Below are 25266 nucleotides of genomic sequence, written 5' to 3'. Positions count from 1 at the left end.
TGTAAATCCCATGAATTCTTTTATTCAAAAGAGGAGTATTAGATATAATTCATTCGAGAAATTGAGAAAGAATATGGAAATAGTCGTCGAGAAAAAGAACCTTTATCTAGGCCAAGCAATTGGCAGAAATTTAGAAAAAGTCCCATTATCGGTATCGAAGCAGGAAAATCTACTAAATAGGAATAGGATGTGAATGGATGTGACAAGATGTAAATGGGATGTGACAAGATGTAAATGGGATGTGACTAGATGTGAATAGATGTGATAAGATGTAAATCGGATGCAATAAGATGTGAAAGGGATGTGAATAAATGTGATAAGATATGTGAATGGGATGTGGTGTGATGAAAATGAATGTGGATAAGATGTGAAGTAAAGGGATGTGGATGTGAATGATGTGATGAGATGAGAATGAGATGAGAGGATATGTGAAAGAATGTGATGTAAATGAATGTGGATGTGTATGTGAAAGAATGTGATGTAAATGAATGTGGATGTAGATGTGAAAGGATGTGATGTAATGTAAAGGAATGTGGATGTGAAAGTGATGAGATGTGATATAATGTAAAGAGATGAGAATGTGAATGAGATGTGGATGTGGATGAGATGGGATGTGATGAAAAGAGATGTGGATGTGAATGTAATGTGGATGTGGATGAGATGTGATGTGATGTAAAGAGATGTGATGTGATGTGAATATATGTAGATGTGAAATGATAGATGTGAATGTATGGATAGATGTGGATAGTCGTGCATGTGAATGATTAGATGGATGTGGATGAATGAGATAGGATGTGTATAAATGAGATATGGATAGAATGTATGTGATGGAATGGGGATACAATGAATGTGATGGAATGAGATATGATGTGGATAGAATGTATGTGATGGAATGGGGATACAATAAATGTGATGAATGTGAATGGATGTGATGTGATGTGAGTCGCGATAAGTATGAATGGGTAAGATGTGATGTGAAATGGATGTGATGTGATATGATATAAATTGGGATAGATGTGAATGGATGATATGGGAAGTGAATGGATGAGATGTGATGTGATGTGAATCAGGATAGATGTGCATGGATGTGAATGGATGAGATGTGATGTGAATGTGATGTGAATGAATCAGGATAGATGTGAATGGATGAGATGTGATGTGAATCGGGATAGATGTGAATGGATGAGATGTGAATCGGAAATATGTGAATGGATGAGATGTAATGTGAATGGATGTGATGTGAATCAAGATAGATGTGAATGGATGAGATGTAATGTGAATGGATGTGATGTGAATCAGGATAGATGTGAATGGATGAGATGTGATGTGAATGGATGAGATGTGATGGGATGTGAATCAGGATAGATGTGAATGAATGAGATGTGATGTGAATTAGGATAGATGTGAATGGATGTGATGTGATGTGATGTGAATCAGGATAGATGTGAATGCATGAGATGTGATATGAATGGATGAGATGTGATGGGATGTGAATCGGGATAGATATGAATCAGGATGTGATGTAAATGAATGAGATGTGAGGTGAAATGGATGTGATGTGATGTGGATCGAGGTAGATATGAATGGATGAGATGTGAATGAATGTGATGTGATGAGATGTGGATATGGGTAGATGCGAGTGGATGAGATGTGATGAGCATAAATGTGGAAAGATATGATGAGATGGAAAATGATGTGATTGGATGAGAATGGATGAATGACGATGGGAATACAAATGATTGGACTTGGATTAAGTAATGTGGGTTGATGTGAAATAATGCGGATATGGGTAGATGCGAGTGGATGAGATGTTATGAGCATAAATGTGGAAAGATATGATGAGATGGAAAATGATGTGATTGGAAAATGATGTGATTGGATGAGAATGGATGAATGACGATGGAATACAAATGATTGGACTTGGATTAAGTAATGTGGGTTGATGTGAAACAATGTGGAAAGACGAGAGTTTGTTATAGAAACTGTATTTATGACCTGTTTTTAAATGACTGTTTTATGTCAAGAATGCTGGGGAAGCATTTTGACCATCTTGTGAATGAGGTCGTGGAGACCTAAGTGATAAAGTTGCAACAGCTGACGGAGAGTCAATGGAGGACATCTCGTGTAGCAAGGTCGGCCGAGGTCTTGACCAGCCTCGGCTCGATTTAATGGTGAGCTTCCAGTACGGTGGATGAGGGACCAAGGAAGCGGCCTATGAGTGAAGCGCTAGGTGACCTGCGAAGGATCCTAGAGGGTGCTGACCATATAGTGCTCGGGCTCTGGGTCGCCGAAGATACCCACGCGTGCTTCAAGGAAGATATTGGAACAAGGAGTAAGAGTTGTTTTCTGAATTCGGGCAATGGATCTGGTTGATTGGTCTTGCTGGTCCTCAACGGATGAGTCCATGGCTCTTTTATATGGATATGTTGGTTGATATTGTTGATCTTCAACGGAGAGTCCATCTAGATTTTTGTAAGTGAATATATTTCCAGGTACTATGAGCTAGGAACTATTGAAAAGGCTCTGAGTGGACAGGTGGTGAGCGTTCTGGTTGCCAATGATGCCATAGGTACACCGATGAAGAAATTATTGGAAATTAGGATTCAACCGGATATTTTAGAGGATTATGATCAATGACACTATGGTTTCATTAAAAATTTATTTTTAAGACAACTGAATTTGTGAAAAATGCAATTTCATATTGGGTGTGTAAGTGGTGTGACTAGCTTGAATTTTGTATGAATATCCGGCTGGGGGGCTTGGGAACTCTTTTCCCTGGTACCTGGGACAAAACCTAACCAAATTCTTAAATAGATCCCATCACTACAGTGGTTCGGCGGTTGGCTAACCCATGGGACTGGATGGGGTCTGGACTGATGGATCCCAAAGATGAGACTCAATTGTGTTATGGTACGATAGATAAAGTAAATCCCGGATAGCCTTGTTCTATGGAAAAGAATCAACGGCTATGCCTCTCGATGAGGAAAAAAGCATTGGTCTCTGATCCAAGTGCAAGTTTCTTTCTTGATCTGACCAAGTGATTTACAGGTTCGATCGGATCAGTTTGGTTAGTGATGACCTTGACTACATTAGAGTAAAAATATCCTGGAGGAATCGCCTGTGCTTTCTTGGTGAGGGAAGTTTTTCCGGGTTCAATTTTGGAAGAACCGAGGGATTAGTCTCTTGTCTAGATATCCATGGGCGAGGCCCCGAGTGAGAGGCTCTGCCCTGCACAAGAAGTGTTGCTTCCGCTGCTAGCACCCCCGAATTCGTTGCGTGGAGGGAGCAGGGATCTTTCAGCTGGTGTATCAGAGCCAATTGGCTAAAGTGGATCAACCAAGAAGCAAGAAATGTCAAAAGTTTAGGAAGTACCAGTCAAAGATTGTAATTATGTGATGAAATTCATACAAATTGATATTCAGAATAAAAATTCATAAATTGGTAATTGGGTCTTTAGATGGCAATACCACAATTGTATCGAATCTAGATATGATGGTATTTACCTTATAATTCCAAGGACCGTGACTATCTGTATATACTGTGGGTATAATTGTAGCTCTTTACTGACAATATATACGAGTAAATCTAAGACCTTGAAATTATAAGCGAAAATGCTATCCAGATGATGAATTCGAATATGCTAGTTGATATGATTTTAGAATTCTAGTTGAGAATTGATGAGTTCATTTGGATTCTGATTGAAAGATAATGATTCTTGAATTCTAGTTGAAAGAAGATAAGTTTAACAAAGAAGATAAGTTTAACAAAGCTACAATGATTGAAAGATAATGATTCTTGAATTCTAGTTGAAAGAAGATAAGTTTAACAAAGCTACAATGAGGATGAATGGGACGAATCCCAGTGATGATGATAATAACTGGATTTGGATTCTGATTGAAAGATAATGATTCTTGGATTCTAGTTTAAAGAAGATAAGTTTAACAAAGCTACAATGAGGATGAATGGGACGAATCCCAGTGATGATGATAATAACTAGAATGATGATTGTGCTTCAGCAAATCCCTATGAGTTTAGTAGATTGTACTGACAGATTGCCACTGTTAACACTTGATCCAGTGGATCAAGTTAAGGGATGACAAATTAAAAACCTGCATAACTGAAATTCCCATGGAGGAATGTTCACATGGAATTTTCGGTCTAATGGACCATTATTGTGTTAAGGATATGAATGATATGTTCTGAATGAATTATTATCTGATAATGAGTTCTATATGAAGGGATCTTTATCCCAGGATTCTGTTGGGTTGACCAGTCTATAAGGAACCCCAGAATCAGTTGGATCTTAAGAAAAAGAGTTGTTCTCCAGCTGCGAGATGAGGACAACTCGTGTTTTTTAAGTGGGGTAGGATGTAAGATTCCTCCCTCCAGCTTTTGAGGTGTAATGGAGTAAGAACCTCCCCTTCTGATCTTGTAATTATTCCCCTCTTTGAAATAGAAGAAAGATCCTATTTTACCCTGTTTTGGCTAGGAGAGAGAAAATATCTAGAGAGATATAATCCAAAATTGAGATATTTTTGGATATAAAAATCCTCCTAGTGTCGAAAATGGTTTCCCCTGGAACAGAAATTCAAAAAGAACTTTCCAATGTGCATTTGGAATTAATTGAAAATATGTATAAAGGACCTTAGCCTAAGGGTCTAGATTTTTAGAAATTTTTGGATTATGGTCTAATTAAGGTTCCTATGGACCAATTGGATTAATCCAAGTGTGGGGAGGAGATAAATTCAATGAATAAAAGAAAATACCCAAAAATGAGTAAATGCCCACATAAGATGAAGAGTTGACTGAGTACAAGGTTTAGTTAAAAACTATGAGATATTATTACTAAAAAAAATGAGAGATTTTGGTATAATGATACATTTTTGACACCTTGGTAAGGAGAAGGGGGGACTTCAAGGAGGCACCTATTTCACACATGTGGAGTTTTTAACTCAAAAAAATTGTGATATTTTTATCTCTTCTCTCTCCTGGATCAAATCAAATCAAAAGGGAGCTAAACTAGGTCCAAATCTTGTGCAAATTCAGCCAAACTAAACCTGAAAAATTCTAGAACCTAGTTGGACTTGGTTAGAGGCTCCCTCACCTATAAATAGATCCTTAGTCTTTTGTAAAAAAATCTGTGAACTATACCATGCCAGTATTATACTAAAATAATGATATTTTTTATTATCCCTTAAAAATCCTCTACTTTTGGAGAGAGTGGAGCCTCTCTCTCTCTCTCTCTCTCTCTCTCTCTCTCTCTCTCTCTTCAACCATCCTTAAAGCTTTACTTTCACCACACAAACCAATCGATTGGTTGGGGGCTTCTTGTATGATAGAGAAGCAAGCAAAAACAAGAGGTAAAAACAAGAGATAAAGTGTAATTTTATGGTTTTTCTCTACTATTCTCAATGTTTTCACTTCTCAATCCCTCTCAAGCTTGAGAAGTTTCTAAATAAAGCGTTTATAATGCAAATCAAGCTTTTCTTAAGAGTTGTAATGAATAATTAAGAAAAGTTTACACTTGTGCTTAATTAGGATACTTTTTATGTTTATCTCTCTCTCCCCCAAAGAATGGTCATTCCTATGACCAATTCTCTATTCAAATGATGCTTCTCATGGAGAAATTCTTAATTCATAAATCAAACTCTAAGCTTCTAAAACTAGAGATTAAGAAAATGGTTTTTTATACTTATATGCTTGTAAATTATGGTAATATTATGAGATAAATCCATAAATTGGATTTAAGGTTAAAAGATAGTTATACTATCATAATTACAATACTAAGTCTTATTCTTTTAAAAAATATTAAAATTTGTCAGTAATAGCAACAACGGAGCTATGGCAAAATTTTTAAGAAATTGATACATAATTCATTCTTATGCATAATGTGAAAAGAGGACTTCTTACCATATTCTAGGATTGAATATCCTAGGCTAAAAAAGAACGATTTTCATCACATTCAAGGGAAAACTAATTTTTAAGGTTTATGTATAATTAAATAATAAAGAAAAGAGAAAATTATGATAATTTTATTTAATTGATAAATAGAAATTCCCATGACATTTGGAATTCAATCATTTAAATAGGAAGAGTGAAATTCCTAGCATATTGGAATTAATGGATATTTTATTTAAATTCAAAGATAAATTTATTTTATGCATGAGAAATATTTAAATGATAAAAGAGGAATTCCTAATTCACTTATGAAAATCCAGATGAACTCTCCATTGAAGATCAGCAAGATCAACCAATAGATCCATATAAAAGAGCCATGGACTCATCCCTTGAGGACTAGCAAGGTCAATCAACCAGATCCATTGCCCAAATTCAGAAAACAGCTCTTACTCCTTGTTCCAATATCTTCCTCGACGCATGCATGGGTATCTTCGGTGACCCAGAGCCCGAGCACCGTATGGTCAGCACCCTCTAGGATCCTTCACAGGTCACCTAGCACTTCACTCATAGGCCGCTTCCTTGGTCCCTCATCCACCGTACTGGAAGCTGACCATTTAAATCGAACCGAGGCTGGTCAAGACCTCGGTCGAGACCTTGCTACACGAGACGTCCTCCGTTGACTCTCCGTCAATTGTTGCAACTTTATCACTTAGGTCTCCACCACGACCTCATTCACAAGACGGTCAAAATGCTTCCCCAGCATTCTTGACATAAAACAGTCATTTAAAAATAGGTCATAAATACAGTTTCTATAACAAACTCTCGTCTTTCCACATTGTTTCACGTCAACCCACATTACTTAATCCAAGTCCAATCATTTGTATTCCCATCGTCATTCATCCATTCTCATCCAATCACATCATTTTCCATCTCATCATATCTTTCCACATTTATGCTCATCACATCTCATCCACTCGCATCTACCCATATCCACATCTCATCACATCACATTCATTCACATCTCATCCATTCATATCTACCCCAATCCACATCACATCACATCCATTTCACCTCACATCTCATTCATTTTCACATCTATCTCGATTCACATCCCATCACATCTCATCCATTCACATCACATCTATCCTGATTCACATCACATCACATCACATCCATTCACATCACATCTCATCCATTCACATCTATCCTAATTCACATCACATCCATTTCACGTCACATCTCATTCATTCACATCTATCCCGATTCACATCCCATCACATCTCATCCATTCACATCTATCCTGATTCACATCACATCACATCTCATCCATTCACTTTCCATATCATCCATTCACATCTATCCCAATTTATATCATATCACATCACATCCATTTCACATCACATCTCACCCATTCATACTTATCCCAGCTCACATCACATCACATCCATTCACATTCATCACATTCATTGTATCCCCATTCCATCACATACATTCTATCCACATTACATCACATCCACATCATATCTCATTCATACACATCCCATCTCATTCATCCACATCTATCTAATCATTCACATGCACGACTATCCACATCTATCACTTCACATCTACATATATTCACATCACATCACATCACATCTCATCCACATCCACATCTCTTTTCATCACATCTTATCTCATCCACATCCACATCTCATTCACATCCACATCTCTTTACATTATATCACATCTCATCACTTTCACATCCACATCTCTTTACATTACACACATCCTTTCACATCCACATCCACATCTCTTTACATTACACACATCCACATCCACATCCACATTCATTTACATCACATTCTTTCACATACACATCCCATTCATTTATATCACATTCTTTCACATATCCTCTCATCTCATCATTCACATCCACATCCCTTTACTTCACATCACATCCACATCCCTTTACTTCACATCTCATCCACATTCATTTTCATCACACCACATCCTATCACATCCCATTCACATCTTATCACATCTATTCACATCTTATCACATCTATTCACATCCCTTTCACATCTTATTGCATCCCATTTATATCTTATCACATCTATTCACATCCAATCACATCCCATTTAAATCTTATCACATCTATTCACATCCCATTTACATCTTATCACATCCATTCACATCCTATTTCCATTTAGTAGCTTTTTCTACTTCGATACCGATAATGGGACTTTTTCTAAATTTTGTGCCAATTGCTTGGCCTAGATAAAGGTTCTTTTTCTCGATGACTATTTCCATATTCTTTTTCAATTTCTCGAATGAATTATATCTAATATTCCTCTTTTGAATAAAATAATTCATGGGATTTACAAAAATCAATTCTACCCATATTTCCACTTTTGATAAATAATCATAAATTGAATTATACTAAAAATTTCTCTTTTTTCCATTTAATTTCTTGGCCCTCAAATATCATGGGAATTCCTCTTTTTGCATTTAATTATTTGCATTCCAATGTCATGGGAATTCCTCTTTTATCATAAAATAAATCGCTCTAAAATTTCTTTTTTCTTTAATAAAATACCCAAGAATTTCACTTTTACTATTTAAATGATTGAATTCCAAATGTCATGGGAATTCCTCTTTTATCATTTAAATATTTCTCATACATAAAATAATTTTATCTAAAATTCATCTTTGAATCTAAATAAAATATCCATGCTAAGAATTCCACTTTTCCTATTTAAATGATTGAATTCCAAATGTCATAGGAATTCCTCTTTTATCATTTAAATATTTCTCATGCATAAAATAAATTTATCTAAAATTTATCTTTGAATTTAAATAAAATATCCATTAATTCCAATATGCTAAGAATTCCACTTTTCCTATTTAAATGATTGAATTCCAAATTTCATAGGAAATCCTCTTTTATCATTTAAATATTTCTCATGCATTAAATAAATTTATCTAAAATTCATCTTTAAATTTAAATAAAATATCCATTAATTCCAATATGCTAGGAATTTCACTCTTCCTATTTAAATGATTGAATTCCAAATGTCATGGGAATTCCTCTTTTATCATTTAAATAAAATTATCATAATTTTCTCTTTTCTTAATTATTTAATTATACATAAACCTTAAAAATTAGTTTTCCCTTGAATGTGATGAAAATCATTCTTTTAGCCTAGGATATTCAATCCTAGAATATGGTAGGAAGTCCTCTTTTCACGTTATGCATAAGAATGAATTATGTATCAATTTCTTAAAAATTTTGCCATAGCTCCGCTGCTGCTATTACTGACAAATTTTAATATTTTTGAAAAGAATAAGACTTAGTAATGTAATTATGATAGTATAACTATCTTTTAGCCTTAAATCCAATTTATGTAGTTATCTTATAATATTACCATAATTTACAAGCATATAAGTATAAAAAACCATTTTCTTAATCTCTAGCTTCACAAGCTTAGAGTTTGATTTGTGAATTAAGAATTTCTCCATGAGAAGCATCATTTGAATAGAGAATTGGTCCTAGGAATGACCATTCTTTGGGGGAGAGAGATAAACATAAAAAGCATCCTAATTAAGCATAAATGTAAACTTTTCTTAATTATTCATTATTACAACTCTTTTAAGAAAAGCTTGATTTGCATTATAAACACTTAATTTTGAAACTTCTCAAGCTTGAGAGGGGTTGAGAAGTGAAAACATTGAGACTAGTAAACCAAAACCATAAAATTACACTTTACCTCTTGTTTTTGCTTGCTTCTCTATCATAGAAGAAGCCCCCAACCAACTCATGGTTTTGGTTAGAAAAGTCAAGAATCAAAAGTATACAGATTAAAGAAAGCTTTGTATGGTCTTAAGAAGGCTCCCAGAGCATGGTATAAAAAGATACATGCATACTTGGTTGCACAGGGTTTTGGCAATAACCCAACTGATTGTACCCTCTATATTAAGGAAACTAAGGATGTTTTATTGATCATCGTTTTATACGTTGATGACATGCTCCTCACAGGCCTAAATGATGATCATATTTTAGCTTTTATAGCAGATTTTGAGAAGTCTTTTGAGATGTCAGATCTTGGAGCCAGGTTTACGACGATGACTAAGTCTTGAAGATGCAGGGGAATCTTTTGATTTGTGAATGAACATTTTGTTGGAATTAGGGTTGCAACAATGCACACACACAAGATTGAGAATGAACATTTTGTTGGAATTAAGGTTAGGGTTGCAACAATGCACACACACAAGATTGAGAAGCTTGAGAGAACACAAACTCACTAGATTAGAATGAACAAATGTGTGCCAATACAAACTGTAGGCTGCTTCTTGCTGAGACATGATATACATGAATCACCAAGGTGAAAGAAAAACCCACTAGTGGACACTCGTGTGTCATAACATCCGGCCCAATCTGAATCACTGAAAGCATACAGCTGTGATTCACCCTCCTTTGGATAAAATAATCCAAAATACTGAGTGCCTTGTAAATAATAGAAAACCTGCTTAATAGCCTGCCAATGCTTCGTACCTAGGCTATGCATAAATTTGCTCAACTATGAGACCGCATACTGTATAGTTGGCCTCATGTTTCACACATAAATAAGGGATCCAATAGCATGCTGATACAAACTAGCATCAAAAGAGTCTCCTGTATCTTGAAGACTAAGTCGAGTACTTGTCTCCATAGGTGTAGCCACAGGTTTAGAGTCTTTAAGATTAAACCTCTTCAATAGCTTATGGATATATTTAGACTGCAGCAACATAACAATTCCATCATTGCGGTGCATAAATTAAATTCCCAAATAGTAATGCAAGGGCCCCAAATCTGACATCTCAAACGATGACTGCAAATCAACCTTAAAGGCTAAAATGTGATCTATATTGGGTCCCGTGAGCAGCATTTCATCAACGTATAGAAGGATGACCAAAAATATGTCATTACTCCTCTTCACATAGAGGGTACTCTCTGTTGATTGTTGCAAAAATCATTTGCAACCAAGTATGCATGAATCTTCTCATACCATGCTCTAGGAGCCTACTTAAGGCCATAAAGAGCCTTTTTCAACTTGCATACTTTAGACTCTTCTCCTTTCACAGCAAGACCAGGAGGCTGCAATAATAAATACACCTCCTCATGTAAATCACCATTCAAGAATGCAGTGTTAATGTCCAACCTATGTAAATTCCACCCATGATATGGTGCCAAAGCAATGAGACACCTAATGGTAGTCATACAAGATGTGGGTGTAAAGGTCTCATCATTATCAATGCCCTTTTGTTGCTGGGCATACCCCTTTGCAACAAGTTTGGAATTGTAGAGCGATCAATGCTACCATCTGCTTTGTGTTTTAACTTGTAAACCCACTTAGTACCAATGGCATTCTTTTCATGAGGTAGATCAAATACCAGGTGTCATTATTGAGTATAGAGTTATACTCATCTTGCATAGCAATTCAATGATCATCATTCTATGCTTCCTCAAAGGAAACAGGTTCGTCCTCCTCATTACATAAAGTAGAAATGAGAACATGATCCACATGAGAATAATCTGCATGATGAGAACCTACATGAGTTCTGCTAGGTAAAGGAGCTGCTAACTTGCTATCCCTCAATGTCTGCACACACAAGCCATTTTGGCATACGCCTAGATTCTTCTATGGCTACTCTCTCCTCATCCAACTACATCCTCAATAATTGCCTCATCAAAAGGTTGATTTACAGGCTGATTTTGCACCTACAAAGGCTGAATTTCAGCACTTGGTTGAGCATTCAATTGCTCTATATATGGTTGCCCTCCATTAAACAAAGGTAAGAGCGAATCAAACATTTCCTATGAGCATACATTCTGCTATTTTTTGCATGAAAGCATGGGTTGAATTGAGTTTTCAACAAAACAACATCTCTATTCACTTTGAGGCCGGATGGTAGAGTCTATATCCCTTGCTTTCTGAACTGTATCCCACAAATATGCATTTCTGTAATGCATTATTGCTCATGCACAAGAGCATAATCAAGACAACCAAAAACATGCAAATGAGCCATAGAAGGCTTCCTGCCATGCCAAGCTTCATAAGGAGTTTTAGACTGCAAGACCTTGGTAGTTGCCTCTAACCAAAAACCATGATGTAAATCTTGGGCTTTCACCATACATCGTACCATCTCCACATGAGAGACTTGTTCTTCCTCTCAGCCACCACGCCATTTTGCTGAGGTGTGTATGGCATTGTACATTGATGCCTTATGCCTTTTTCAGCCATATATGCATGAAATTCCTTGGACGTATACTCCCCCCCTTGAATCTAAACGAAGGGTGCCAACTTTACATTCACATGCATTTTCGGCCATGGATACAAAGTGCCTAAAACACATAAAAACCTCTGACTTATTCTTTAATAGACACACCTAGCTATATCTTGAGTAATCATCAATAAAAGTGACAAAGTAGAGATATCCCCCAATAGATGGTGTCCCCATAGGACCACATACATCACTAAGTATAAGCTGTAATTTCTTAACAGCTCTCACAGATCCATCCTTTGGAAATGATGCCCGATGCATTTTACCAAGAATACACCCCTCACATACATGTCTAACAGGGGTCTCAAGAGTTAGCAACTCAGACACTATATCATGCCTTTAAAGATATAACAAACTACCATAATTAAGATGGCCAAATCGTGCATGCCATAATTCTACATCACTCATAGCACGAGTCGTAGAGACTGAGCAAGCATTATGCTACAACTTCCCAAATACATCCATCTTGTATAGGCCATGAAACAAGGTACTTGAGGCAATGATAGAATAACCATCATTTCTATCATGAAGTGTACATCTGTTATCCACAAATTTCACCATCAAGCTGACAAGGCTAAGGTTGAAACTGACAGCAAAATCTTCTTAATGCCTGACACATATAAAAATTTAGAAAGAGTAAATGCACCCCCATTTACAGCAATGAGTACAACTCTACCAACTCCTTTGACAGGATATGAGGAACCATTTGCACATGTGACAGTTCCTGCACTTGGGACATATTCCAAAGATGAGAATAATTTTTTTTGTGAAGTAATGTGCTTACTAGCACCACTGTCAAAGTACCAAGCATCCGATTCTACCATTGACATGCATACATCATGAACAGAGAAGGGTCATAACTGCAATGTACAGTCCATGCCCAATCATCTTGAGCACAACTTGCAGATTCCTTCTTCTCTACACTTGGTGCAGATGCATCAACCACAACCATGCCCGATTCTTTCTTTTTCTCCTTCTCTATCCTATTCTTACACTCATTTATGTAGTGCCCTGGTTTCTTTTGTAATAGTGACACTTGCCCTTCTTTTTAGGCTTATCACCTTCTTTCTCTTCATCCTTACCTAAGGATTTTGATTTTAGCTTATAGCCACCATGCGAAAAAGCTTTACCTTTGCCTTTTTGACTGGCAACAAAAGATTGGTCACCAACTCGCATAACATACCTGTTTTACCTAGACTGCTCTTCTTGCAAGAGTACTAAAACCAGCTCATCAAAGGTAAGGACATTTGGATTTCCCTTCATCATGAGTCTAAGGGTAGAGGCAAAACTTTGATAAGAATTCGGCAATGCATTGAGAACTTTGGGCACCAATGTACTATTAGGATATATCTCATCCACACTAGCAAGCTGCTCCTTAAAATCTTTGATCTTGGTGAAGAAGCTGTCCATTGAGTCTTCCTCATTCATGTGCTCGGACTCCAACTCTTTGCGGAGATATGCAACACGTCCTTCACTGGTATAAATAAAGCAAGTACATCCCATGACTGTTTTGAAGTCTTACATGACCGAATATGAGGAATAATGCTTCGCTTCACAAAAAGTGCAAGCAATGCATGTGCCTGTGTATCTCTTACATCCCATCTCGTTTGAGTAACAGTGGAAGGTACTGGTGGTGCATGTGGAGGAGCCACATCTGTATCAGATTCTACTTCACTTGTACCTGTAACACCTGGTTGCATTGGTAGTTGTGAAAGAGGACGAGTTTCACTACCACTGACCACATTCCAAAGGCCTTTAGCCAACCAGTACTACATGCCTCATCATATAGGACCACAATGGGTGGTTAGAATACAACCACGGATGGGTGCCAACTGACTAAATCACCCTGCAAAGTGCATAAAAAATAACACAGAGTAGAGAATAGAGTGTTATGTTGTTGAAGACACTCTAGATGCTGCTACTGCACACCAAATCTTTGCCGCTGCACAAACCCAAACACCCAAAATCAAGCAGAACCAATCCAAAATTACTCCTCTTCTCTAGAACGTCTGCAGAAACCTTGCGGTGCCCAAAATATGCCCGAATCATGCCGCATACCTCAAAAAATATGTATACTTCGTATAAACCACACTACAGTATATACCTTCTTCTCCTAAGAGGGTATCTCAATCGGAGATAGAAAAATAGGGTCGTGAGGAGGGAGGCAGACTACTAGATCAAGTGTCAAGGAAGCTAGCTCTGATACCAATTGTTTGGAATTAGGGTTAGGGTTGCAACAATGCACACACACAAGATTGAGAAGCTTGAGAGCACACAAATTCACTAGATTAGAATGAACAAATGTGTGCCAGATACAAAAGATAAGTACACACATCAAAATGAGTAGATAAGAGGGTGTACATATGCACGGGAGAAAAAACCTCCTAGTGAGGAAAAAAGTGCCTCGGCGGTCCTAAGTGTGTTCACACACATCACTACCATATAATGCTACACATTTAACAAAATTAGATGACTTAAGAGCACAACTTCTCAATATTGATAGTCATTCCTAAAAAGGATATAATTAGCATCGCCCTTAACTCATTGCTTGAATCTTATTTGGGTTTCAATACTTCCCTCCAACTTTCTTTGAGAGGCAATGTCTTTGAGAGTTCTATAGTGATCAAGCTCTACCCACCAAGGATAAGGGCAAGAAATTTGAGCTGTTGAAGACTATTTTCGAAAAAACTTTTAAGGTTAAGGGTGATTCCGAACAGCCAAAGACGATTACTTGTTGGTATTGCCAAAAGCCTGACCATGCAATTGAAAATTGCTTCAAACTTCAAAATAAGGAAAAGAGGAATAAGGAATCCAATAAAGGTTCCAGCAATTATGCCTTTGACAATCAAAGTTCCAAGAAAGAGGACTCTTCTAATATCATTGTCCATAAAGACTTCTCACTAATGTGGCTATTTAAGCTGCAATCCTGAAATAGGATACATGTATGAGTGCAACTGTCTCTCAGATAGCTAGTTTCTTGATAGTGGTGCTTCTAAGCACATAACTTCTCAAAGAAGTTTGGTCAAAGTAGTCACACTATTACATGTGGTATTAATGAGATAATTCTCACTACTATAAATGGTTATGATCTTTATCTTCAAGATGTACTTTTCGTTCTAGGAATTTAAAAGAATCACCTATTTGTGCCCACCCTAGCAAGAGGGGGTCTTAATATTGAATTTGTAGATGATAAATGCATTGTTTGTGATAGAGAACATAATAAACAAATTGTGCTTACTAGATCTTTAACCACTAGTGGTTTGTATGAATTGGACATGTATGATAAGATGCTTTTGCAACAACATGGGAAGCTAGAGGATCATCCTCAACTTGATCCACCACCAAGATATGTCTGTGAAGGATGCATCCTTGGCAAACTTGCTTGCCAACCTTTCCTAGAGAATGCAACAAATAGAGCTGATCACAAATGGTAGCTCATACACAATGATATACATGTGGTCCAATGAAGACTTCTTCTTTGGGAGGAAACTTATATTGATGATTACAAGTATGGCTTATCTTACCCTATGAAGGAAAAATTAGAGGTATTTACTCATTTTCAACACTGTTGCTATGGTTGAAAATGAAACTGGCTTTAAAATTTAAACTCTTTGTTCAGACAGAGGGGATGAATATATGTCCAATGCATTCAAGGATTTCATAGCATAAAAAGGCATCAAGCATTAGTGCACAACTCCTTATATACCACAATGGTGTTGATGAGAGATGAAACACGACTCTCATGGAGATGGTTAGATGCATGGCTAAAAGTCAATAGCTTCCAGACAAGTTTTGGATGGAAGTAGTTCTTTGTGCTACCTATGTGTTGAATAGGTGCCCCACTAAAGCTTTGAAGATTATCACTACTTATGAGGCTTGGTTTAATAGAAAACCTAAGGTTAAACACATGCATGTTTTTGGTTGTTTTCCATATGCACATGCACAAAGCAAAACTAAGCTTGATCAAGGCAGTGAAATACATTTTTATTGGTTATAGTGCCGAAAGGAAAGGTTATTGAATCTCTACAATCCTTTCACTAAGAAAACTATTGTGTATAGGGATATCATTTTTGCAAGTTTTTAGCTGCGTGCATTTTGGTTTTACATGGCTAGGCCCATTTTTACATATGTTTGGGCAAAACATTTATTTACATTTTTGAACATTGGATTGTGGTTGATTTTTCCACAAGCCCAATTTAGGAGGCAAAATCTATTTATTTAAATTTTTAAACTTTGGACCATGGTTAATTTTTGTACAAGCCCAAGTTTGGAAGCAAAAGCTATTTATGGCTCTAAGAGCTAATTTTGTGATATACAATTTTAAATACATGAGAAAGCAGAGCCGCTCATGTTTGGGGGGAGATTGAACCCAATGCTTGTGAGCTTTTGTATCTTATATTTTATTTATGTTACATTCATGTCAATGCTTAACTTGAGTAATTTGATTATCTTGTTTATAGTTTATTGATTCGATCCTTATCTTGGAAGAGAGTGTGGTATTTGTAAAATCTCCATGTACAAAGATCCTTGATAGTGGTATCAGAGCATGGTCAAATTCAAAGAAAGAATTTGAGCATGGAGAAAAATCAAAATTTTGATTTTTTGGAAGGTGGTTAATGGAGTTCAAAGCCTTTCTCTATGAATTTTGGAGAAAATGGGTGAAAGGCAAATAAATCACATGAACCTGAAAAAGCTTGCAAAGCCTACAATGAAAGGTACTGCATAAAAAACAAGGAAAAGGACAAAGTTGAAGAACCTTTGGGCAAAAGGAAAAGGAAACTTTATGAATTTTGGTTCAAAGAGTTAAGAAGTAACCTTGTAAGATTAAAAGGCTTAATGAAAAGCTCAAACAACACTTCTGCATAACGTCCAATATGAGGAAGAATGGTGCCTCCCCTTTAACGTGACGGGATTTGATCTACTCTGCCTGTTCAAGATCTGCAACTTGCAGGTAGATACCCATGCAGGAGGTCCAAAATCTATAAAAACATGAGGTAGCTATGTGTAAGAGGTAGCCCACCATCCTCTTCATCAAAACAATGCCATTCTTGGTTTACAGTGAGCTTTACAAAAGTTACATTTTACACTAAGCAAGATTAATCAATGTCATAAGTGTTGCGCCCCAAAGTCCCTTCAAACCTTATTAAAATTTACCTTATTTCACAACTTTTTGGCCTTTTAACACAATCTCTTGGCCAAGAGTAAGAGACTGTTCATACACAAAGCCCGACAACTCAGAAAAAGTTAAAAAATTAAGCTTGGTTTGCATCATATTTGCTTCACCTTCAAATTTCAACAAAAGGGTGATTGATGTTATCAAACGCCAATTATTTTAGGTTTAACTGACTCTTAGTTATCACTTGAATCTTGGAACATGAAGATTTTGAAACTTGTCTCTTCCATTGCATAAGGGCCAAATTAACTACCTTGAACATGAGTGTCGACTCGAGATGAGTTGTATATCATCCACAATATACGAGTGACAGATAAGAAATTTTTCATTGCTTACTTTATTTACTACATTTTATATTTGTAAAATTTATTTCTCTCTTTTAGCAAATTCTATTATTGATCATCAGCATACTCATATGAGAATAGGAAATATTTACACCAAGTATCTAATGACTTTCAAGAATCATTCTATTGAACATGCTCGTTGGATACCTGAACAATTTTTTCGCACCAATATCTTGAACTTCTTCATTCATACAAAGTAATACACAACTAAGATCAATTGCTTGAGGATGCTTGATGTGTCATTATACTTAGCAAGGGTATCTTGGGTGCCACCAATTTAATAATTATTCTTGAGTATATGATTGCATGCCTACTGACATTGCATCATGGGTGAATTCATTTTAATACTTTTCATGACGGATGGCCTTGTGTTAATGTATTTATGCTTATACCATGCTATATGTAAGAATTGATTATTGAGTGAGTCCAATTGATTCTAGATGAATTGATTGTTGAGTGAGTCCAATTAGTTTTGTGACACATGTGATTGTGAGTGAGTCTAATTGGTACATCTTAGAATTATTTGTTGTGAGTGAGTCCAATTAATTGATATCTAACATTATAGGCTATGAAATGGAAGATCCAAGAGCTAATTTTGTAATATACAAATTTAAATACCCATATGTGAAAGTGAAGCCAATTATGTTGGGGGGGAAGATTGAACCCAATGCTTGTGTGCTTTTGTGTCTTCTATTTTATGTATGTTACGTTCATTTTAATGCTTTTCAAGAGTAATTTGATTATCTTATTCATAGTTTATTGATTCGATCCAAGTGGCCAAGAGAGGCTATTCGTGGTGTGGTAAACGAATCCAATGCAAGTGAAATCAACACGAAGGTAATGTTGGTGTTTCTTTACCAATCATGCAAATGTTTGTTAACAAGATATAATAAAGCTTAATGATCTATAAAAATAACACAACTTTGGTGGCAACAAAGGTAAAGGCGGTATTTCTTTACCACATCTAATCCTTTCTCTTTTGGTGGTAGTGTAGCTAATTTTGGTTTCATTGAGTTGTTGCCTGGCAAAACATAGAGGGTAGTCCACTTTATATTCCCTTGGCTGTGCTAATACACATCTAATAGAAAAATTAGAAGCATTAGCATGCACATGGAAGATTAAGTCCGATTTGGATGATCTCAAAATACGTGCAGTGGATAGTGCTCTTTTAAGTTTCATCATATACTTCTTGACATTCATTAGACCACTCAATAGTCTTGGTCTAGAAATCTCTACATTAGAATACAATCAAGAATCTTTGATAATACCTAACATGTCCCATAAACCTTTGTACTCTAATTTGTTGGAAGAGGTGGTAATTCTAGGATCAATTTTACCTTACTGTCACTTGTGAAAATACCATTCTTAGACACAATGTGACCAAGAACTACTCCATGCTTATACCAAAATAAGCATTTCAAAAGGGGGATATTGGATATACAATCGACATCTTAGTAGAAATATCTTTCTCAAGAAAGCTAAGTGTTCCTTCCATTAGTTTGAGCACATAGTTCAATATAAAACTTTAACCACTTTGTAGGTATCACCGAAAAGCTACAAGAGCATTGGTCTCGAGGGCTTCACCTAAAAATATGTAAGTATAGCATGTGAGTTCATCAGGAGGGTTATTTTAATTTAAAAAAAGTACAAAATTACATTTACAAGAGGGGGTTTTTTAACCAATTTGAAAAAAAACCATAATTTTATGAAGAAAAAGGGGTCATTTATTCACAAAAGTATGTAATACTCCTTGAATGCACGTGATACATAGGATTTCTTCATAGTGCACCCACCGAGGCATTGATTAGACCAAATGGCATAACCTTGTAAACCAAGGTTTTCCATGGCATAACTCTGTAAAGAAAGGTTCTCTTGTAGCCATTTATATGGTAGTGATGTGTGTACGTAGGCTAATAATGGGTCGGGGAACTTTTTCCCTCTAAATATGAAGGTTTTTTCCCTAGGCATATGTACATACTCTTAAGAGTGTGTGTAAGTGACCTTATCATGTCACTTCACTTATACTTCACTCATTCTCATCAATCTACTTTGAGCGTTGTGCTTCTATCTATCTCTCCTTGCTTGTTGCATTTATATGTGTTTTGCTACATTGATCCGCACTCCAACAATTGGTATTAGAGCAAGTTCTCTTAGGTCTCACCCCCTTGCCATCTTCTCCTGGAGTTGCTCTTTTAATTGTCTCAGATTGAGCTATCCTGTTAGGTGGACAAAGGATACCCTATAGTGTGTTGTTAACTATGTTAACAACATTTTTGCGTGTTTCAGAGGCGTTTCAAGGCTTGCTCGTAGGTTAAAAGGTTTCCACACACATGCTAGGCTACCATTTTTCGAGCTTAAACTCTTGAGCTTTGAGTGAGCTCCAAGCTTGGTGAGGTTGTAAGGGGTCCATAATGATACATTTTTTATAAAAATACTATTGTAAATACCACCCTTTCTCAAAGAAAGGGTGTCTTTATGCATGCTTGCAAAGCTTGCCTATTGTATACCAAGACTATGATTGGGAAAGGTCCAATGTCTCTTGGTCTCTAAAATTGTAATGATTGGGAAAGGTCCAATAACTCTTGGTCTCTAAAATCGTAAAACGATTGGCCACCTACGAATATAACTTGTTTGTAATCATCAACAAACTTGGCCACCTATCAATGCAACTCACCTATCAATAATTATAAGCACACTTGGCCACCTACCAATGCAACTTACGTAATGCAACTTGCCTATACTCATCATTAAACTTCATTAGGGTAGGTACTAATTCATCCCATATGTAGTTTTTAGAATTGCAACAAACTCTTAGTCATAGTAAGCATTGCATCGGAATTAAATCACTATGAGGTGATACTTAACCAGCAGTCAAACCAATGGTGCCTCTTAAAGTGATTTGATGAATTGATCATCATTATGAGCTGATAATATGATTGGGGAATTGATCATCACTATTCACTATCCATCATCACATGACCACTTGAGATACCCCCTTACCTTGAGTAGTATATCTTAGAAACCCCTTACCTTGAGTAGTATCTCTTATAAATAATTAATCAGCTATCTTAAAAATATTTTGACCTCCAAAGAATCCTCAAATGGTTAAAGATTCCATAAATTCCCATAGGATAGAAACAACCCATCTAGCCTTAAGCTTTGACTTTGTTGAACTATTGTTCCTTGTGGAGGACATGAAACCCAACTTTGTCTAACTAATCATTAGTAGGTATTATGTGTAACAAACCATCCATAGAATTTTAATCATGTTTATGACACTTTACTTTATTAAGCTTCTTGGATTCCATCTCAATTTCTTATCCACTTGTTCATCCAAGCTTCATGTTGGGGATTCCATCTCAATTTCTTCTCCAGTTGTTCATCCATCCCTTTATTAGAATACAATATTTCATTGTCTTTTGTGAAATGTATAAAATCCATGTCACCAATACACCGTGTACTATCATTGCTCATGATGACTTTGCTAGTTACACATTCCTACTTCTTAGCCTCAAGGTGGTATCATTTCCAATAATGGAAGCTATATTCCTATGTTTTGTACACTCACTTAATTACTCATAAAAGAAATCACTTACTTTCATGTTAGACACAAGTCAACATAGTTCTCTTTAAGGTACAATCATTGCCATGCTTTTGAGATACTTTATGTGATGCATGTGCGACAACTTGTCAACATTTTCCATTGTATTTTTGAGGGACTACTCTCTACATTGTTTAAGTGGTAGGGCTATCCTTTGTAATAAGGTATGTAATAAATGACAACTTGGAGTACCCATGTAGCAAGGGCTAAAGTGAATTCACGTATGGACTCTAGGCAAGTAAAGCTTCCGTGCTTGGCAAGGGTAACCTTTTACGTATTGGGGTCTTTTTAGAGGTGTCAATGTGAAGACCCACCCTCCCCTTATTTCAGTCTCAACAACCACTTTGTGTTGTTTGAAAATCAAGTTACAATAAACAAGTCATGGCTTCAAAAACAAAAGTAAGACACTCTCACAAGGTTGTACCACAATAAGTGCATGAAAGCTCCAATGGATGGAGGTGAGAGAAGCTTCTTAAATTTTGAAGTTGTGATGTCATATCAAGGGGCTTGGCCCTTTTTCCTGCCCAAGCATTGTATGCTTGGGGAGATTGGGGAAGTGTGATAATGTATGTGAGCGTTAAAACCACTCAACACCTACATGTGGCACCATGTGCTACGTGGTGGTAACTATTAGATAAAGTGGTGCAAGTTGAAATGTGGAGGCATGTATGTGAATCAAAGTTTCCTTAAAGAAAGATGGAATTTTATATTATTAAGTTATAAAGATAGGTAAATTGTTTAAGGGGCCGTGTAAGTGATTTGAAAGGTACCCTTAGTTGATGGGTGCTAAAAAGTGTGTTGGCTATGTTTTTTCCCTATAAGAAAAAAAGAGAAGAAAGTTGTTTGAATTTGCATGTACTTTGTGTACAATCTTTATATCATGAAGCAGTGCCTCCACGACATAGTTTTCAATGTAGACTTAAGTGCGTACGCAAAAAGAACCTACAACACATTGATTCTAGCGAGCAAAGGATGGCACGAGTAAAAAATGGTTTCACTTAGCTTTTGATGTATAGATTGCATCCCTTTGAGTGATTTTGCTACATGGGCAAGGAGATGGACAAGGGAGACTCCCCATCCATGAGAATGAGCGAGGGAGTTCTCTCCCTTTTTTTTGAGTGGGCACGATGTGTGTCAAGCACCTTAGTGTCCCTCCATTTTTTTTTGTAGAAGGGGGCACTTCTTGTCAAAGCATGTGTATGACTCCATAAGTGCATTTGCTCTCTCTCTCTCTCTCTCTCTCTCTCTATATATATATATATATATGTGTGTGTGTGTGTGTGTGTGTGTGTGTGTGTGTGTGTGTGTGTGTGTGTGTGTGTGTACACACACCTAAATAAAAAAAGGAGAGGGCGTACATTTTTGGTGGGTTATGTCTAAACTTTGGGGCACACCTTTCCTAACTAGCCCTTTTGTCGAGGCTACCTACCTATTCCAAAGCCCTAATTTACAACACCTCTCATTGTTATTTTGGCCAAAATTGCTCCTCCTCCCTCTTTCATAGTGTTAAAAGATCCCTTCATTGTTTGCACTCGCGCCTGTCTTCGATCTCTGGTGTGAAAAGACTCCCCCTCTATAATATATAAATATACATATATATTTATACTGTTGTTCACCAAACACATTTTTTTTAGTAGATTGTAAAACTTATGAAGACGAAAGTATACAAGCTATTTTGGAAAATTGCATACTGTTTTAGTTAAATCAAATCTAAAACGATTTAAACTTTGCAAATTTTTGAAAATAGCCGATCGCGCAGGAGTTAGAATGGAGTTCGAGAGTCCCAAGGTTGTGGGTTCGAATCTCGTGTGTTGGTGATAACATGTGTACTTTCTACTGATTTTTTTTAAGGGAAAAAAGAAATTGAGAAAATAAATTATACGGGAGATTCACACACATACACGCACGTGCCACCAAAAGTCCGTAAAAAGGGTGTACAATTTTGGTCGATTGTCTCTAAATTTGGGGGCACGGCCACCCTGTCCGAGCCACCTAATCGCAGCCTTATTTCACTGCTGCTCCTCCTCGAAAATTGTGGCCATGGCCAGCTTCTCGGAAGACGCACAGGATCGCGCCTTGTTCTTCTTCGTGTAAAAAATAAACGCAGAGCGAGTCAGGTACCATCATCTTTGACCTTTGAATTCAGCTGCATGTGTTGGTTTGATGAGAGCTCACAATTTTCTCGCCCCCAAACAACATGGGAGTCACAGTCTTTTTCACTCATCTTAGTGGCTGATAAGCTTGTTTATAAAGCTTTAATTCTAGGGTTTCTTATGCCCACTTGATTCCAAGCTTCCAATTTTAGGGTTTCTGCGATGCTATTGAGATGCAATGCTGTGAGGGTAGGGTTTCTGAGGTGGTTTTAGGGCTTTTGAGGTGAGATTGTTTTGATTTCAAGTGCTTAAATTCTGGGGTTCTTGAGGATTCTAGGGTTTTGGGACTCAATACTAAGGTTTGAGGTTCTGGATGCCCACTTGATTCCCTTAAGCTCTTTCAATCTTCAATTTTAGGGTTTCTGCGATTCTATTGAGATGCAGTGCTGTGAGGGTTGGGTTTCTGAGGTGGTTTTAGGGCTCAATGCTAAGGTTTAAGGTTCTGGAAGTTTAATTCGAGGTTTTTAAAGGTTTTATTCTAGGGTAAGCTTCGATTTTAGGGGGTTTCTAAGGTTGCACCCTAGGGTAAGCTTCAATTTTAGGGGATTTCCATTTTTTTAGGTTCCCTCAGGACTGAATTCTGGGGTAAACCTTCCATTTTAGGTTTCTGAGATTGTAAGTTTCAACACCAAGTTCTTAAAGTTTTCTGAGGCGAGGGTTTATCTCCATACTTGCATGCAGCTCATCCAGCAGACATATAACATGTGCATGTGACCTTGCCATTGCAGTACAAGCTCGTCCATTTAGTTCGCTGTGCTCACACATACGTACATCTATCATTCATATATACCCTCATCCATTATTGATTTTTATGCATGTGAAGCTTCAACTCTGGAGTAATCCATCACACATACATACATTCCTGTGCAAGCCGCCCATAGGGCTTTTGAGATTTAATTATAAGGTTTCTAAGTTTGCTTTTGCCCTTTGCTCCTGTGAGCTGAAGAATGACTATACAGATGAAGGTGGGCCTGCGACGGCTGCAAACTCTTCCGTCTCTACCAACAAAGACATATTGGGTGGACGCTCTGCAAGACAGCCAGGAAGCTCCCAAGTCAGCAGGGCCTGGTGAGCTCAACCAGTTGGCATTGCATTACACAAGCTTGCGGGATTTGATCTCCGTGAGTCCTGCCAAGCGAGGTTCTCAGAAAGCTGACTGGTGTGACATTTCCCAAGTGACGTTCAAGGACAAATTGCTCTCAGAGGCCGCCCGCGCATACTTGCTGCCGACAGGGGCTGAAACTGCCCCTGAAACCGGCTTCTTTGGTCGATGCTGGAAGAGCTTCACGGACCATGGGGTGGCCACCAACATCAAGATCTACCTGCATAGTCAACTGCAGGCCTGTGCTGGCTTTTTCAGAACACATGCAGTTTTGAAGTTTTTCCGTGCTTTTGGCCGCTTGTTCAAGCCTGACTTGTTTGGATTTCGTCGAGTCAGACCTGAGAATTGAGCATAGATATATATACATACAGAAATATGTAAGCCCTTGTCTGTATATGCTCTATTTTTCTTTACAGCAGAAATTTTGTATTTTTTGTGAAATGGACTTTCAAGTTGATTGAAGCAGTCTACAATCCTCTTAAGGTTTAGAATTGCAGCCTTTAATATTAAGTGTTGATGCTGTGGATGGGTTATATTTTGCATGGTTTGATTTGAGCTAGCAGGTGGTGGAGATGGCCCTTTCCGATAACCAGTCTGCTGTGTGGGTGGGTGTGGGGGTGGGGGTGAGGGGGGGATGTGGGTGTGGGTGTGTGGGGGGGTGTGTGTGTGGGAGGGGGGGATGTGGGTGAAAC

General features: G+C 37.2%; 1 protein-coding gene across 1 annotated transcript; it reads left to right on the top strand.

The window, feature by feature from the left end:
• Positions 1–23262: 23262 nt before the first annotated feature.
• LOC147620436 (uncharacterized) lies at positions 23263–25031 on the top strand. Its single transcript, XM_086824653.1, has 2 exons — positions 23263–23436; positions 24432–25031. Exon 2 carries the CDS (start codon positions 24432–24434, stop codon positions 24921–24923), a length of 492 nt encoding a protein of 163 aa, XP_086680779.1. The 5' UTR covers positions 23263–23436; the 3' UTR covers positions 24924–25031.
• The last annotated feature ends 235 nt before the right edge of the window (positions 25032–25266 follow it).

Source organism: Cibotium barometz, chromosome 31 (assembly GCF_041138505.1).
Source record: "Cibotium barometz isolate CiBa-2024 chromosome 31, ASM4113850v1, whole genome shotgun sequence".
Taxonomy (NCBI): Eukaryota; Viridiplantae; Streptophyta; class Polypodiopsida; order Cyatheales; family Cibotiaceae; genus Cibotium; species Cibotium barometz.
Note: the sequence above shows the minus strand (reverse complement) of the source record. Positions and strands in the feature narration are given on the sequence as shown.